Genomic DNA, 16,921 nt, shown 5'->3' on the forward strand with positions numbered 1-16,921 from the left:
GATCCTGTCCTATTATCTTGCCAAGTCAGCCCTTGACTTTTCTATTTTTTTTCAGATCATTCCTATTTCAATTCCAATTATTTTTCTCTCCTTTCATCTATGTTGTCACAAGCCCACCAAGAGCATGCTTCGCCTTTTGCCAGCATTCTTCTCTGATCTTTTCCTAAATTAATCACTCAGTTTTCTGTTTCTGCCCTTCTCTTTCATCTGATTCATTCCTCCCTTTTGTGTCATTTTCCCCGCTACTTTCTCCCCACGTCATTCTTCCCCCCTCTCCTTCACTCTCTCCCACTTCATCCTCAGTTCATCATTTCACTCTTGCCCTTGCCCACTCATTCATTGTTTCATTTATCACATATATTCATTCAGTTATTCATTCACTCCCCCACTCTCCAATTACTTGAGGAACATATTCTCTAACTACATAAACAGCAGGATATATTCTCCAAGCCTTTGCAAATAAATTTGTGGAAAGGAAAAAATATTTTTTCTTAAGAGTTTTAAGGCTAACCACAGTTTTGGGATGCCAAGTTTGCTCCTAATTTTACTTTATTTAGCACGTGCAGGTATTAACTCATGATATACAATATCATATACATATATGCATGAGGTAATACTCCTGCAGGTATTAACTCATGATATACAACCCAAAGATAGACAGAGGAGATTGCTGATGGTTGTTGCGGATTGGGACTCTGGGAATTTCTTCTTGCTTTCTCAGCCCAAACAACAACTAAAGCTGAGCTTTTGTTTCTTACCATGGGTCTAAGGTTCTTAAAAGAACAAGGCACTTTTACAGTCTCTTCTTTTATAAAAGCAAGCATGTAGAATAGACGCTGTAGCTCTGCTGTAGCAGACTGAATTGTCTCACACGCTTGATTTACTATTGTTCTGACCAGCCCGTCGGATGCATTTTTGAGGGCTTCAGCATTCCGGTTTGGTCACCAAGATACTTCATACATTAAAATGGAGACATTTTAAAGAGACAAACGGACATGCTGCAATGTCAAAAGCACAAAAATCCACGCAGTGCACTGAGGAAAAATAAAAAGCATGTGAGGAAAAATGCTTTGTCTTTGAGGAAATACATAGGGGAAACAAATCAATAGCTTGTCAGTTAGCAGCTTTTTAACACAGATTACTTTCATCCAAACAGCCTATTTGAAATGTAGAAAACAAAATAAAAGGAAGCCATGACTCCACATGAGCTGGGTGAAGGACACACAATATACAGTCAATAAAAGTGACAACACACTGAAATCATGGAGGATTTTAGCGTCCCAGAGGGACTAGACCACAAGTACCATCTCATTTCTCCCCTGTAAATATCAGCAACTGTCTGTGGACAGGAATATAGCTATATTACTCCCCTGTGACATCTTGAACTGGTGGAGAACCAGATCTGTAGGACTTCCCTTTCTTCTCTAAACCATACAGGACAGACAGAACTAGCTCGAGGACACTAAGAGACAGAGACGGACCAGTTCAGAGCCATCTGGGATGGCAGCAGGGTGCAGGACAGGGGCTGCGTAGCTGGACTGCTTGCAGCTGCACAGTGGGATCCCTACCAAAGCGAGGCCAGAAGGCAGCATGTGCACTTCTAGTCCCAATAATCACATCGTGGACTTGGAGCCACTCCCTTCAAGGCACTCACCCTAAGCTGCAGGAGAAAGCGCTGCAGCCCATCTGAAGTAGCTAGCTGGATACACACCCAGGAAAGCCTGAGGGATGAGAGTGTGGGGCAGCAAGACCAGAGACAGAAAGGGAAATGAATGAATTTGCGCTATAAAATGCATGTAAACTGGAAATTATAAAGATTTGATGGTGAACATGGCTGAATATTGATACGAAGTATGATGAATGCACAGGCAAGCAGGCAACTCCTCCATGAAAACAATGGAAGATCAAACTGAAAGCAGTACTAGACATTAACAGGGTCATATGAAGCACAGGAGACAGTTCTGCTTGCGGGGAGGATCAGGTCCTTGCAATAAAGACTGCTGCTGTAGGACCTCTCCCTTGTGTATTACAAAAGACAAAATGAAAGGAGCAAATAAGGCTAGGATTCAAGAGAAAAAAAAGATAGTCTCGTATTTTATGTTGCTTGAAACTACCCAGAATGTTTGGATCCCACAGCTGATGTTCCACAAAGCCGCTCTGCATGAGAGAGGGCAGGGCAGGTGCACATGTCATTTTCTGAGGACTTAGTTGGAGCCCTTGGGGTTTAATCTTGTTCACAATGACACTGATACATATTAAGTGCCACACAGTGATAAACAGTCTTTAAAAAAAAACCAACCAAAACAAGCAACAGATTGTGTGTGTGCCACAAACTGACATCAAAATAAGTGGATGTCTTAGCTCTTACCTGTGTCTTATTTCTTCATCTATAAAATGGGAACTAAGCTATTCCTCCATTTCCTGTGAGCATCATGAATATTTATTCCTGAATATTCATGAAGCACTCATTTCTGTGTTAACACCACAGGAAAAAAAAAGAAATGTTTGTCCCCAGATGAGGTCTTGACCAGTGTTCAATAAGCGAACGAAGAGACAACACAATGAAAACGATAGTGAAATAAAATATTCTACACATGCTTACATGAGCATAAGAATCCCTGTGCATTGAATTTGATAGGGTCCAGTAGGAAGAAGATTATGTCATATTCAACTGAAGTCTGTATCATAACTGCAAACAGCTTGGTGGTACAAAAAGACATGATAAAGAGAATGTATTTTTACGTATGATAAATGATTGCTTCACGGACCAATTGGAGAACGCACAGGCTGAGAAGCTACTCTTGATTTATTTTGAGCAATGCATAGTACTGATTCAAGCTGCTACTATCAAAAAGCCCCTGTAAGGATGACCACACTGTACTCCAGCTCACCATATTTGTAACGACAACATCTGCATCCCACAAGCCCATTCTGGTAACGCTGAATTTCAGAAAGAAGACCTTCATAACATAAGGATGTATGCTAAGAGGAAGTCAAAGGCCAAAGAGAAAAATCTTTACTGGTTTCCTGGCAATACTTGAAAACATTTTAATAGAGGCTCAGCATAAATGTATATGATTACCAAAATCAAATACCCCTCTCCCAAGAAATGATGCAAGAACAGTTAAAAGAGGAGCTAAAGAATGTTAGAGATAAAATGGTATCCTTCAATAAGTAGATTGGAGTGCAAGTGAGAAAAGAAAAGAGAGGGAAGGAAAGAGAGAAAAGTAAAATTAAACTCAGGCAAGCTAAATGTAAAACTATATAAAGTGAATCAAAAATATTTTGAGGAAATATGGATACTGAAGCTGCAGAACACATTGCCTACTGTGCGTAGTGTTTTGTGGATGACAAAAATGCAAATAGATTCAAAAAAGTGATTGCACAAATTAAAGGAAAAAATCATCCAAACGCCACAACAGATTGCCGAGCTCCATGACAAGGCAGTTCCTAACCTACAAATTGCGAAAAGGATATACAGAGTAAGGGGAATATCATCCTCCACTTGTTTCAGTTGTTATACTCCTTCCGTAAGTGTATGCTTCTGCTGACCCCAGCAGTGCAGAAGACCGACCTTCAGTTTGTTTCCATTGTCTTATGGCTGAGAACAGTTGCTCTGTCACAGAGCACCCTTTGCTTAGGAACTGTTATTTTTGAAAGCTTGACATTGCCACCATCGTAACGTTCTTTTGACGTGATTTTGAAGCTTGGTATAGATATGATGTAGTCCTGTAACACTGCTGGTGTTTTTCCCTTCACCTTATGCAAAACCAGACTACTGAGATTAAAAGCATCCAGAGCAGCGACCTGTTTTGTTTTGAGTCACTGAAGTGACCGTCAATTTCTGCACTGCATAATTACTAATATTTGCACACTATATATAGTTAATATTCTGTCCAAAGGAAGGAAAAGATGCTGAATGCACAGTTCTCAAGCATAAGCATTAGAGAAAATCACTCTGTAAGGGTGTGCAATAAGTGATGGAAATGATGGAGAGTAACGTAGAGATATCATTCTGGGGACTTTTCTTCCAGTTGAATTACTTTACAACAAGCTTAATTTACTTCCCAACCATTAGGTTGTGTAAACATTCATAACACACCAAAGTGCTGTAGAAGCCTAAGGTTAATTTGAAAATTGATATAGGCGATTACCAGGAAGATCAGTATTAGCATGACAGTGGCGACTCCTTGTTACAAAGATAAAGCTTGGTAACTACTGCTGTATAAACCAGCAAGATTTGGTCACACGGCTTTACTTTATGGAACAATTGTGCTGTATGCAACAACCCAAGGGTAGGCACCGTTGAGTAGCCTTTCCAAATTGTTCATTCAAATGAAAACCAAATGGTGTCAAGTCAAACAGTGTCAGCTTGGTTTGGACATTTATTAATGCTCTTAGGTGCTTTTGACAACTTCTTACATAACTTTGAGCACACAATACTTTAATTGCAGGTTTGAAGCAGAAGTGTTACACTGATTGAGCTAAGCGGCAAAGAAGCTAGAAGAATGTAAAAACATGTATGCAACTTTAGAGATCCAAGTGTCTGTGTCATGTCACTTCATATGATGGTCTTCTCAGAGCTGCCCAGGTTTGCAGTTGCATTTCAGTCTCGATGACGTAAAAAACTTGAGTACAGTGGGAGACCAAAGACTCACCATCAGTGGGAAGGCTGAAGCCTGCTTGCAAACAGTAGCAATCAAAAATATACCAAATCACACCAGCAAGACTGCTGTGACTGACCAAGGCACAGTTCTAGGAAGATGATCAGGCTTTAAGTGGGTATGAAACATGTGGGAACCACATGAATGGACAAGACAAAATTCACTGACAATAAATTAACCTGCTTTCTTTGGACCCCTGTGTGTAGGACCATTAGCCTTCATCTCTTTTCAGGACGAGATACTGTTAGTGCTTTCACATACAAGAGAAAGCATGGGGTGCCAAAATTTCTGCAAAGGGAGCACAGCTACCTAACAAATGTTTTCTGAGCTCAGATAGCCCTGGCAGCTCTTACAAGCTCTTTCAGTAACTGTAGGTAGGAACTTGCATGCTATCCATATGTTTTAAAAATGTCACAACTAATTTCTGCTAATGCCATCCGTTATTGGTTCCTCTGTACTAAAAAGTGTCAGTGACTCAAACCAACTACTGCCATACAGGAAGAATCCATTCCAGCATGTAAACTATCAAGCAAGATTTGGAGATGATCCCTGTGGTATGAAACTGCTATGTTGGACCTGACCAGTTACTACCAGACAACAACAATTTAGCTGTTCACAAGATGGCTGGATTACCAACACTCATAGTTGTGCTGGAGCTTATGAAATACAGAAGTGCCCATTTCTGCTAAATCCATGAATACACATGCATTAATAACAGGCTCAAGTGCAAGGACATTTACAAACTGAAATTATGTACTAAAATACTGATCAATCCACTGCAAAAGACTTTTTCAATTACCAATTTCAAGGCACAAAAATTATTGTATTGTTTCTGCTAAACACCTAGCATCTTAGAAGTGCCTTACAGTACATCTAGCCTTAATTCATCAAGAAAAATGTAGTATTATTTACCTATGGGTCTTTGAAACAATGGCTACAGATATTGGAAAGCATGTGACTGATATTTTATAATACAAAAGTACACATTACCAATGTGAGGGTACTGCCCCTGGGAACACATCCATTCCTCTCAGCAACAGTATTCATTTCTAAGTAAAGTCTACAGACACAGATGCTGTAGAGCTCAGAATTAGAACCTATTGCATATCTGGCTCTGGTGGGCACAAAGTTTTTGGCTTAAGTGAACCTTTTTCCCCTCTCCCTCTTTGCAAAATAAGCCAGTACAACCCAAGGCCCTGGTTGCCTTCAGAATTCAAATTATAGTGAGGTCTGCTTGTGTCTTTATTTTTTCCCCTCTATTGGTTGTGGATGTGACAGCCTCATACTGCCAATTCTCTCATGCTAGAGAACTCCGTAAGGCAGGCCATGCCTAAATCTTCTTAAAGTTGGTGGGCTTCAGACTCATAAGAGAAAATAAGCTGTTTCACATAGCGATCTATTATGGTGCCTAATTTGGAGATATTTGTGTGTCCAGTGGAAGTTTCATTCCCAGATTAGGCATCTAGTTTCCTATAGAACCTATAATAAAAACTGGACTATCGGCAGGTTTTTTTTTTTTTTTTTTTTTTTTTGAGATAAAAGACATATAAACTAGGTAGCAGGCAGTGCCAATGGAAGGTATGTTGTTTACCCCAGCCCCTCATTTGGAATTGCACAGAAGGATCGATTCTCCGATGAAGTTTCAAAATCCTGTCCTACAATCAGCAGCTTAAAATAATTCTTTCACAAATAAGGGCAAGACATTTCTTTCAAAATATATCTGGTGGCAGTAGAAGGAGCAGAAACAGAGTAGGGACTGGAAGCCAGGTTTCCTCCATCCCAAATGAATGTATGACTACTACAGTCATCTTTAAATGCAGACAGAGATTAGAAGATTTTCTGCAAGCTGTTAGAGCTCCAATAGGAGGGACCGAAGGAGCGCCACTAAAGGATACACTCTGCACTTCCAATCCTTTGTGATTGCAATCTGTTTTACGAAGCTTAGGATTTTCAATACTAGCTTAAACAATTTGCTTTCTGTCAGGTGCCTGGTATGGTAGACAGCTCTTCAAGTTGACAATTCAGAAACCTTCAAACAGAGCAGGATTTGTAACCTAATCTTCTGCAACTCAGGCAGATGTTCTGTGTCAAAGACATATGCGTGTCTGCGATGTAAAAAAAATGCTACCCACCTGCTCTTTTCAGTGATGTTTCATAAAGTTGGACATGGTTTACCTTACATTGCAGGACCTAGCTCCCCAGCTGAAACAAGTGAGGAACATTGCGTATGAGTTCTCATGGGATTTAGACATAAAACCAATGCTGAACATTTCCTTGCTATCAAGACGTTAGTGGATGTGTGCACACTTAGCAACAGAAACTGAGGTAAGAGAGTTTAAGTGCCTAAACAGAAAGATGTTTACCCAAAAACCAACCAAGCAGGAGTTTCTGCATGTTAGTGTTGCCTAGATGTTAGGTAGATACTCAAATGCTTGAATCTCTGATGCAAAACTGGTACTTGCTTCTTTCTTTTAAGATGGGATGCAACTAGTTTTGGAAATTCTGCTCGGTATTTCTCATTATGCAGAACTCTGCCAAAGTTGTTATGCAGGTTCTAAGAGGTAAAGAACATAATGAGATCTTTCATCTTGGAATTGGCTTTACGATTGCTTGTCACAGGCTGAAAGCTGTTGAGAAAATATCAGGAAACACTCTCCAGCAGCAACTAATAAAATCTAAATCAAAGCACGCATCTGTTGTGGGTACCCAAGGAATATAAGATAATAAAGGAACAAGGCCTGATTAATAATAAATCAAAATATAAAAATGAATTTAAAACCAGATGTCAAAGACCTTGCCAGTACAATTTTCATTAGCTGCCTTTTGAACACTCATATTTTAGGATATGGCTTAGGCAGAGCTTTAGAAAAATGTCAACATTTAAAATCTGAAAGGAATGGAAGAAGGGATTTCTCCCCCCCGTTCTCATCCACCTTTGTTTAAATCTATGAAACTCAGATCCAAATTACTTGCTTCCTTCAAGGAGGACTCATCCCAGGTCTACTGGTCCTCTCAAAGGATCCCGCTTACTTGTTCCTGAAAAATCATAGGGAAAAATTAGTCTATTTTTGGTACTGCTGAATTTTAAAAGAGGAGGAGCTTATCCCATCTTCAACACCCTTCCCTCTCACACAGTCTTGGAGAATCCAGCCTAGGAAAGACTGATCAAGAAAGCAATGGAGCTACAACTCCATTCAATACCTTACATAAAACCATCAACTAAACTTCAGCTCTCAAGAGCACTCTTTACACTCCTATGGAGCATGCATCAGATAATATTTTTATGGTACATTGTGCAAAAACTGGCCATCTGGACAGGCACAAATCTATTCAAGACCCAGCTTCAGGATTCCAGCTTCCCATTGTATGAATCGAGTGTATTTCTTTTCAGTCTTTGCAGTGTTTTTACATTGATTCTGAACATTATCTTCACATGAAGAGGAATTAAAGGCTTACTTAAAATCATAGAAAAGCCCAGGTTAGAAGGGTCCTCAGAAGATCATCTGGTCCAATCTTTCATGGGAAAGGGAGCCTAGATGAGATTATCTAGCACCCTGTCCAGTCACATCTTGAAAACCTCCAGCGACGGGGACTCTACCATGTCCCTGGAGAGGTTGTTCCAGTGAATGATTGTTCTTACTGTAAAAAAATTCTCTTTCTTTCTTATGTTGACATGAATGTACTTAAACATATAAGTTTATGTTCTCCTTCCAAATCATTATGGAACTATTAAAACCAGCTTTGAAACCAATCTAGACCTTTCCCATGCACCAGAGCCAAATACTCATGAGGCCACTCCTCACTGGGGCTTGTCTACTTTCTTCTTAAAATTGCCAGTGACAGCTCTTTCATAATCTGCTCACAGTCCACCGTCCCCATATTTGGAACATATCCTCCAATACTGAAACCAAATATTCTGGGCTGAATGTAAATCAATGTCATCATGGTTTACCCTACCAACAGCTTTCACAAAAACCCAAGTCCCCAACAACCCAAACATCTTTTAGGGCCAGAGAAACTTATCTGGAAATGCCCTCTCTTACTCCTATAGCTTTATCTTTTCCAGAGAAAAGTTTTAGTTTCTCCTAAATGATGAACTCCACATTCCTAGGTTTGCAGTACACAAAGGCTCTAGGTTAAAAAAAAAAAAATGTTCTTAACTCACAGTTTGTTTCATAAAGAGAAACTGGACTGATGTTCCCAAGTGATCTCCATCTTTTCTATGACATAACACAAGTTTTTCAGTCCTTCTGTAACATGTTAAAAACATGATATCTTCTTCTGATTCCCTCACAGCTAGACAGGGAAAGGGAACATGACTGTGGCCAAAGGTAAGAACAAAGCATGTACTACGAGCATCACAGCTCTAAAACTATGCAGCACCTTAAGTGTGCCAACAGAAGCAGACAGAATATGGGACTAAACACATTTAATCTGATATATAAATCATATTCACTATTGCTGTCCATCGTGCAAAAGTTTCATTAAAACAAAAGTACAGGAAAAAACAAAACCACTAAAAGTCCCTAGGCATTACATGAACTCTGAGCTTCCTGGTGCCATGGCAGATTAAGCCCATCTAAACCAGGTTCCAGTGGTCCTTACCTCCCCTGCCAGCCCCAGCTACGTGTTTCCTGTCTCTGTGTTGTACCCAGCGTTTATGCCTGTGAGATCATACACTGAGTAATGCAGAAATCTAACGCAAATGACAATTAAGCCAGCCAAAAAAAAAGCAGTCTGTAGCCAAATCAGCCCCCTGAACTGTCTTACCACATGATCACTGGTGCGAAGAAGAAGGCAGGACAACATATGGTGGGGAGGGCAAAGAGGAGGCTGGGATCATGCAGCTGCCCAGATAAATATTGATTTAATTTCTCAAGGAATGGTATCTGTTAGTGTTTGCAATCTAAAGCGCACAAATAAAAGCACAAAAAATTTCTAGAGCTCCACTTTCTACTAATTTCTTTGTCTCCCTGCAATAATATAACTTTTTAGTTTCTCCATTTTGGTTGTATCTGGTTAAGAGAGAGTGTAATCCTGGGCAAATGTGCACGAACTGCTCAGTGAGTAACAGCTGCACATGTGATCTAGTGATTAGATCCTGCCCTAACACAAAGACTTTCTATTATTCTCCAGTTTCATTGCTAACATTCAATAGTTATTAGTTGAATTAGCTGATTTTTTTTATTTTTTTTTTTTTAAATCACATTGTGACATGGACAGACTCCTCTTTTCATATCTGCCTCGGCCAACACTGACAAAACAAAAAACATTCCTTGCAAATATATGAAAAATGATTCATGAAAAGGGACTATTGGGGAAAAAAGCAAACAGGAAAGGAATGAAGCAATGCAAATTGGAGAAAGGAAATCCGTTGGCATGTCTTAAAAAGCATTAACACTGTCAGCTAAAATAAGATCATAATTAGTAAGGGATTTAGATTCTGTACACATAAGAAATGATACAACAACCTGCTAATTGGAGAAAATACTATTCAAATGTTACTGAGGAACAAAGACTGGTACATAATTACGTACAAGGAGTGGGAGGGTTACAAGAAATGTTTCAGTCTAGTAGACTGAACCACAGCTGAGAAAAGGCTAAAACAATAACCTTGAAAACAAGCATTAATAAGCTACTGTCACAGCACAAGGAGGATAAAGAATAATGTTTGTTTACACAGTGAGCCAGATTTTGCCTACAGGCAGACCTACCTTTCACAATACAGTCATATACATATGTGCATAGTATTTGTATACATATGTGAAAGTGAAATATAGCTTTATCATTAACTATAGAGAAGCAAGGCTTCACACCCGAGGACTGCATATTACAAAAGGCCCTATAAAAATAACATCATAGTTTATAGCCTGTTTAGTAATAATTTTGACAACATGAGCTGGGAGAACTTGTATGTGGTTGATTTTTTTAAATTACAAATACACATTTTTTTAATTATGACTATAAAAAACAAATGCTCAGATCTGGCTTCTGATGCCTGTGCTGCCATTAATAATTGCTAGTTGTCCCTGAGAGACAGAAACAGCAAGCAACCTCACCTAACAGTGATATTGTAAAAAGAATTTCATTAATACTGTATTTGCAGAGCACTCGGATACCACAGTGAGAAGCAGCACGGAAAAGCCTATAAGAAAATTAATCATTCTCCATTCAGTGCAGGATCTGGCAGATGTGCAATAAAGAAAGCCTAGAGACATACATTAAATATGAAGATAAAAAAAGATTCTAGCCATTACCAGCAGAAATAATATCTCCTGAATGAGCATCATCTGCCTTAGGCATTAAATGTTTGACTTATTCTCATTCCATACAAGGGAAAAATTTCTGATTAATGTGGTAAGATTATAGCAAGTACCAGCCAGGTATTCTATGCAAAATACAGAATCTGATAATGTAATTAAAGTCTACCATAAGTATATGTTCTGGGACTAGTATTTCCTCATTTCCGAATGCTTAATTTTGCAACTAAATAACACTCGCACAGTGCAGCAATTATTAGCAAATGTACGTTATCTCAGCACTCAGAGGCTCCTGTCACCACAGCTCTAGGTGTGTTATGTGTTAACACAGTAAATCAATCCATGTTTCATGCTGCAGCTGCTAGACTGCTTCTGTAATCAAGCTGCCCTGTTTTACAGCTAGCTCAAGGGAGTCAGGATAGCAAAGACACGACAAAAAAGGCTCAGCAGTGGTGACAAAGCTGCGGGTTCACAGCCAGCTCAGATATCTGTACTAACATTGCAACTGTAAATGACTAATTTTATTTTACTCTACATCAGTTCAGTTCTGCTCTCCCATCCACATAAGTTATGCTTTATCTTACCCCATCAGCTCAAATCTGAAGTCAGATTTCAACTTTCTCCTCTGTTAATCAGTAGGGACGACTGCTGGAGAGGAAGGATGTGTAGGGAGAACTCTAGGATGCACCCCTGGGTTGGAAAAGGTCTATCAAAGCTGCTTTATACAGTACTTCAGAAATGGGGAGAAGAGGCAAGGGGGCTCCATGCATGCCTGTCTAGAAAAATGAAAGATGTGCTAGAATAATCTGGCTGGCAGAAGTAGTCTCAACATCTGTGCTGAGATGCAGCAGTGCTGTAACATATCATGGTTCCTAGTACAAAAAAAAAAAACAAACAAAACACACACTGCATGAGACAATATGGATGACCAAGTATAGTTCTTCAAGCAACCACATATAGACCCATGCCACAGTGCCAAGACTAAGACTTTTACCTGGGCTACTTAAGTCAGAGAGGGCACACTACCTGAAGGGTAGCGGGAGGTAGATAACCATGGGCTGAGGAACTGCAGCATCCTTAAAGGTTCCTGGGCAGTATATCAACAGGTACATCCTGGGGCTGATACCCAAATTATCCCTCATCCTGACCCCAGGAACCAGCCCACACAGCCTGTGGGCACAGCTCATGGGTTCTGATGACCCAGCCTGCTGAAAAGAAAGGCAAGGCTCTTCCACCTCCTCTGTGCAATAGCAACTGTCTCTCACATTTAGCAGGACAGCCCACTACCTGGAGACATACAACCTCACATACAATCTGCCTTGGAAAGAAGAAACTAGCCTATGTTTACCTAGCAATGTGAAGGCAGGCTCAGGAACGCATGAAACTCCCAGAGCCCCACAGGCTATGTATGTGCTTTCTCTCCATGCTACTGCCCATGGCTCGGGCTCCAAGCATATTTGCTGCTTAGGAACAATCAGCTCAGTTTATTAGCTGGTAAACCACAGAGTAGTGCTTGGACCCTCCTCTGCCTAATTCAGACAGACACCGCAAGTGGGAGTTTGGGTCTGTTCAGCCAAATGTATGCTGGTTCTCCATCTTGACAAGCTTCAAAACTTGACCGAGCTATTGATATATTTACTGCTTGCTTTCCCACAAGAAGAACATTTCTATTAAAAAAGGTGCATGACATACTTTCTAAGACAAATCTGACCAGTTGCAGAGGAAAAAAAAAAAGAAGTTATCTTCATGAATATACATGTCCAAATGATAATGCACAGTTCCCTTTCAAAGATCAATTCTGACCGACTTCTGAGGATGCAGGTGGCCAGTGCCTCACGAGCAGAGACTAATAACTTTAGTAGACAGATCTTCCAGGATAGCATAAGCAAAGCTTAATGATATGCTTGTCATCAGCTAAGACCATGGTGGTAGGTAACAGTAATTTTTTTTCTTCAGCAGACATGAAAAGAGCTAATATAGATATGTCTTCCATTTACTGTGTTATTACTACTACTGAACTAATGGAAATTGGGGTAGTCTTTTTTTTTTAAGCTAGCCTACCAGTTAGCTTCTATTTCACACAAGCAGGACATACCATGAATCTGCTGTTCATGCAAGGTCTGCTCATTTCAACATAAAATTAAGACAACTAAATCTGATTGAATGTTAAAACTAACTTATGTCTTTTCAGGAACGCAAAACCAAATAAAGATTTACCTAGCTTTCCTGGAAAGAAAAACCAAACAATAAACCTAAATGCAGGTGAAAGATTTGCAACAGAGCTGGCAATCACCACATCATAATCAAGACATTCTAACAAAAGAATTTGTAGAAATAAGGAAACCAAAACATGGAATGAGGAAAACAGCATTCATAGTGAGAAAATCAAGAGGTTAGAATATTGTTCTTTGAAAAAAGCCAACAGTACGCAATGATATCTACAGTTACAGGGTTCAAAGACGATGACAGCAAAACTCACAAGAATTACTATATAAACGTGACTTTCTCCAATTCTTTGTAGCTCAGAGCACTCAAATATATTGATCACTTCATTTGAATACTCTAAAATTTCCTGTCTTAGAAATCTGAACAAGGCATAAGGGAAACTGAAGCTAGTAAAATTGTAAAAGCCTACGTTCTGTTTGTTTGTTCAAAAAGCTCACAGGTCTGGTTAATTCCCACATAAACTGAAGGAAGTGTTAATGACAAACATCGCTCCCTTTTCTAGCTAAAGTTTTTGCTCACTTTTTTTGGAAAGAGGATGGTTTTTGATATTGGGTATTCTCAATAAATGATAGCTAAAATATCTATTGCCAGGTATGTCAATACAAATGTACAGGCCCTACCTCTCATCTCCTCTGACTGGTGGGAACTTGGGACACTAGAATCACAGGGAAAAGAAACGGCCTTTTCAAAGACAGTTTCACTGACATTGACATTAAAATACCTATTTCTTTTTCAACACATCAGAAAAAGATAATTCCTTTCTTCACAGATGTCTGACAAAGCTGATGTATTCTTACTGGTTGTCAAAGGAGCGATATCACTTTCGGTTACGTAACAGAAATAATCAAAGCCCTGGAATAGGCAGTGTTGAGAAATGACAAGTCTCTGTAGTTATTACATTTAAATAACATGTCAGTCTTGATCAAAAGATGATCTCTTTAAGGGACCCGGACTTCCATTAGTAATTTTCTTTTATTTGCCCAGTCCGGAGATTACAAGGAATTTAAACAAATACAGATTGATTTTTGCTGGGAAAGGATGTTCTTTATTCTTTACCATAAACAGATATGTTATGTTAGGGTGCCGCTATGAACAGCAATTGCTTTGCTTAATTCACTTTTTAGAATTCCCTTTGTGATCCATACAGTAATCTGTGTCAAAAATGATCACCATCAAAATATACATGTTCTTTTTGCCCTTTGAAAAATGTATCCTACCCTTAAAACCATACTTTTATCAGATTATAGTGATAATTAGCGTATTATTATTCAGGAGAAATGTGTGTGAGATTGTTAGAACTGCTAAGAGATTCTAATTTCTTTCAGCATTTCTTAAACTCTCTTTGCTATTTTTCCACGCAGTTTTATATAAAGCAAGTTTAGTCATGTAGTGCCAGTGTGTAATCCCTCTTTGGATAGGGATTTTAAGCCTCAAAACAACTATTAGGAAAGCAGGCACCTAAGAAATACACATAGCTCAGAAAACCTCGTCAGTTGGCTAAATCTGGCTGATGGTCTATTTTCCAGTGCTTCAGAATCATCACTACCATAAACATGTCGTTTTATTAGTTTGTTTTGCCATTGCTGAAAAAAGGAAACCAGCTTGTCCCGCAGGTATGACAGCAGTCTCTCAGGTTATGTTGCCTACCGTTAGAAAGGCTATAATGAGTTTAAACATCTATCTAATCACTGCACCACCTTTTTGACCACTTGCAAACTGCAAACATCTACTCCAACTACAGTAACAGTTTTTCACATTTTTGATAACTATGAACCAGAGAAAGCTGAAGGATTATAAGGTAACAGCGCTAAACCAATAGTGTGCATTTTATACATCATCTGAGTTTGCATTTTAAGTAAAAGGAACATTATGTAGCAATCAGTGGCATAACAACATAAAGACCTTGGTCTTACCCTTTGTTTTCAAGTCGTTTAATACCTTTGATTCCACGGGCAGTATATCACTCACTAGTTTTATCTCAATATTTCGGGATGCCAGTTCAAGCAATTTCTCAAAAAGACGCTGACCCTGGGAAGAACATTAAAGGAAAGCAGAAGATTTAAGACACAGAATTGTTCAAACAGCATATCAACAAATTAAAGACGCATGTTAAAACAAAAACATAGCGCACAACTGCTGAGTAAATACGTTTCTAGATATGGTTAAGTTTGCACTAAAGGTTAGCAACTCAGCTTTTTCTTGGAGAAATACTGTTTTGAAGGCCAAACTTGCTTCTTCCTTTTCCCAGACTGTACAATACTATTGATGACAGGTGACACGCAGACAATGAAGTGTCCAGCATTTTTATGCTGCATAAACATATTTTTAAATTGACTTTCTTCTAAATAATTACATTGTTAAATCAGGATAAAAAGTGCAAGGAAAGGAGTTAATTACACTTATTCTGTATTGAACGATTTTTTTGTAAGTGGTTCTAACCATAGTACAACACATTTTCAAGAAGTCGTGTGCTCATCTTTAGATGAGCTATACCAGGAAGGAAAACAGTAATGCTATTCCTTTTTACACTGTTATAAAGTTACTATTTAAGCCCTATTTCTAACATGGAACAAAAAAGGGAATCTCATACTGAACTAGATATTTGTTAAAACAGAAATCAAGATATTTGTTTCACATGAAAAATAAAATTTTAAATCACCACATTTTTCCACATCCAAGAAACAAAGAAAAAGTAGACCTTCCGATTGCATAGTACATGTTTAATTTTTAGATTCAATATTTTACCTTAAAGAAAAACACTTAGGTAGAGGCATCTAACTACATAGTTAATACATAAACTATCCAATGTATCACTACTGTGCTGTGTTACTACAACCACAGTTAGAGCCCGTTTCCTTATTGCCATTCTAGCTCACTACGGCAGACACCAGTTACAATTAGTAGTCAAATATACAAAAAATTTGGGTTTAATCAGATAACAAAGTGCCTGCCCTACCTACACAGCTCACTTCAGCTTCTATATAATGTTGGCCCTAAGGTAAAGCTAAGACAAAAAAGCAACAGTCCTAACAACTGTCAAACGAACAGGTAGAAGATAAAGCTTTCCACAGAACCACGTTAGACAATCCTCTGTACAAACTGTTACTCTAAAAATCTTTAAAGGATCTTTCTATTTTACACAAACGGCCGATGCAAAAGCAGTTTGGGATGATGCGCTCTGACATAGCATGGACTATCTAAACATAGAAACCCTCCTCCCACATCGCACCCAGAAGCGGCAGACAGTGGAGAGCCACCCTTTGCCCTGTAATTGCCTGCACAGATTGACACTTTCAGCCTTGCTGGAACTTAAGCATTAAGCAGTCACAGAAAGCGGCTCTTCACCCTGTCTACAGTAGAGACCTATTTTTTAATATTCACTTATTTTGAATATATGTGGCAAAATAAGAATACCCACCCTCCTGAAGAATAGCTTTCTCGAAATTACAGAGCAGCCAGAGACTGCAATGGAAACACAGAACTACTACTTATGTTTTATTTTTGTAATATATGCCTGCTTGCTTGCTCAAATCCACAGCATAGCTCCCTGCTCATCCTAGGGCTCACAGGAACTTAGTAGTCAACAAGATACTGCCGTAATGAAAGCATTAGACAATAGCTAACAGAACAGGAAAACAAAAGCATGCTTTGCATGAAGGTCTAAAAGCTTCTTATACTCAGATTCAGCATTTCTTGGGGTGACTAGGTGGTCCCATCTGTAAGAATAACACCCATGATTTAACTCACACACCCAGAAGCCCTCACTGAGTT

General features: G+C 39.0%; 1 protein-coding gene across 2 annotated transcripts in view; it reads right to left on the reverse strand.

Annotated features, from left to right (window-relative positions):
• PLD5 (phospholipase D family, member 5) overlaps positions 1 to 16,921 on the reverse strand; it is a 195,313-nt gene that overhangs the window by 50,297 nt on the left and 128,095 nt on the right. For both annotated transcript variants that reach the window (XM_009321247.1, XM_009321248.1), the window contains one exon: positions 15,064 to 15,178. In XM_009321247.1, coding sequence (XP_009319522.1) covers positions 15,064 to 15,178 — 115 coding nt within the window. The remainder of the gene's footprint in view (positions 1 to 15,063; positions 15,179 to 16,921) is intronic.

This window comes from Pygoscelis adeliae, unplaced genomic scaffold (genome assembly GCF_000699105.1).
Source record: "Pygoscelis adeliae isolate BGI_AS28 unplaced genomic scaffold, ASM69910v1 Scaffold463, whole genome shotgun sequence".
Taxonomy (NCBI): domain Eukaryota; kingdom Metazoa; phylum Chordata; class Aves; order Sphenisciformes; family Spheniscidae; genus Pygoscelis; species Pygoscelis adeliae.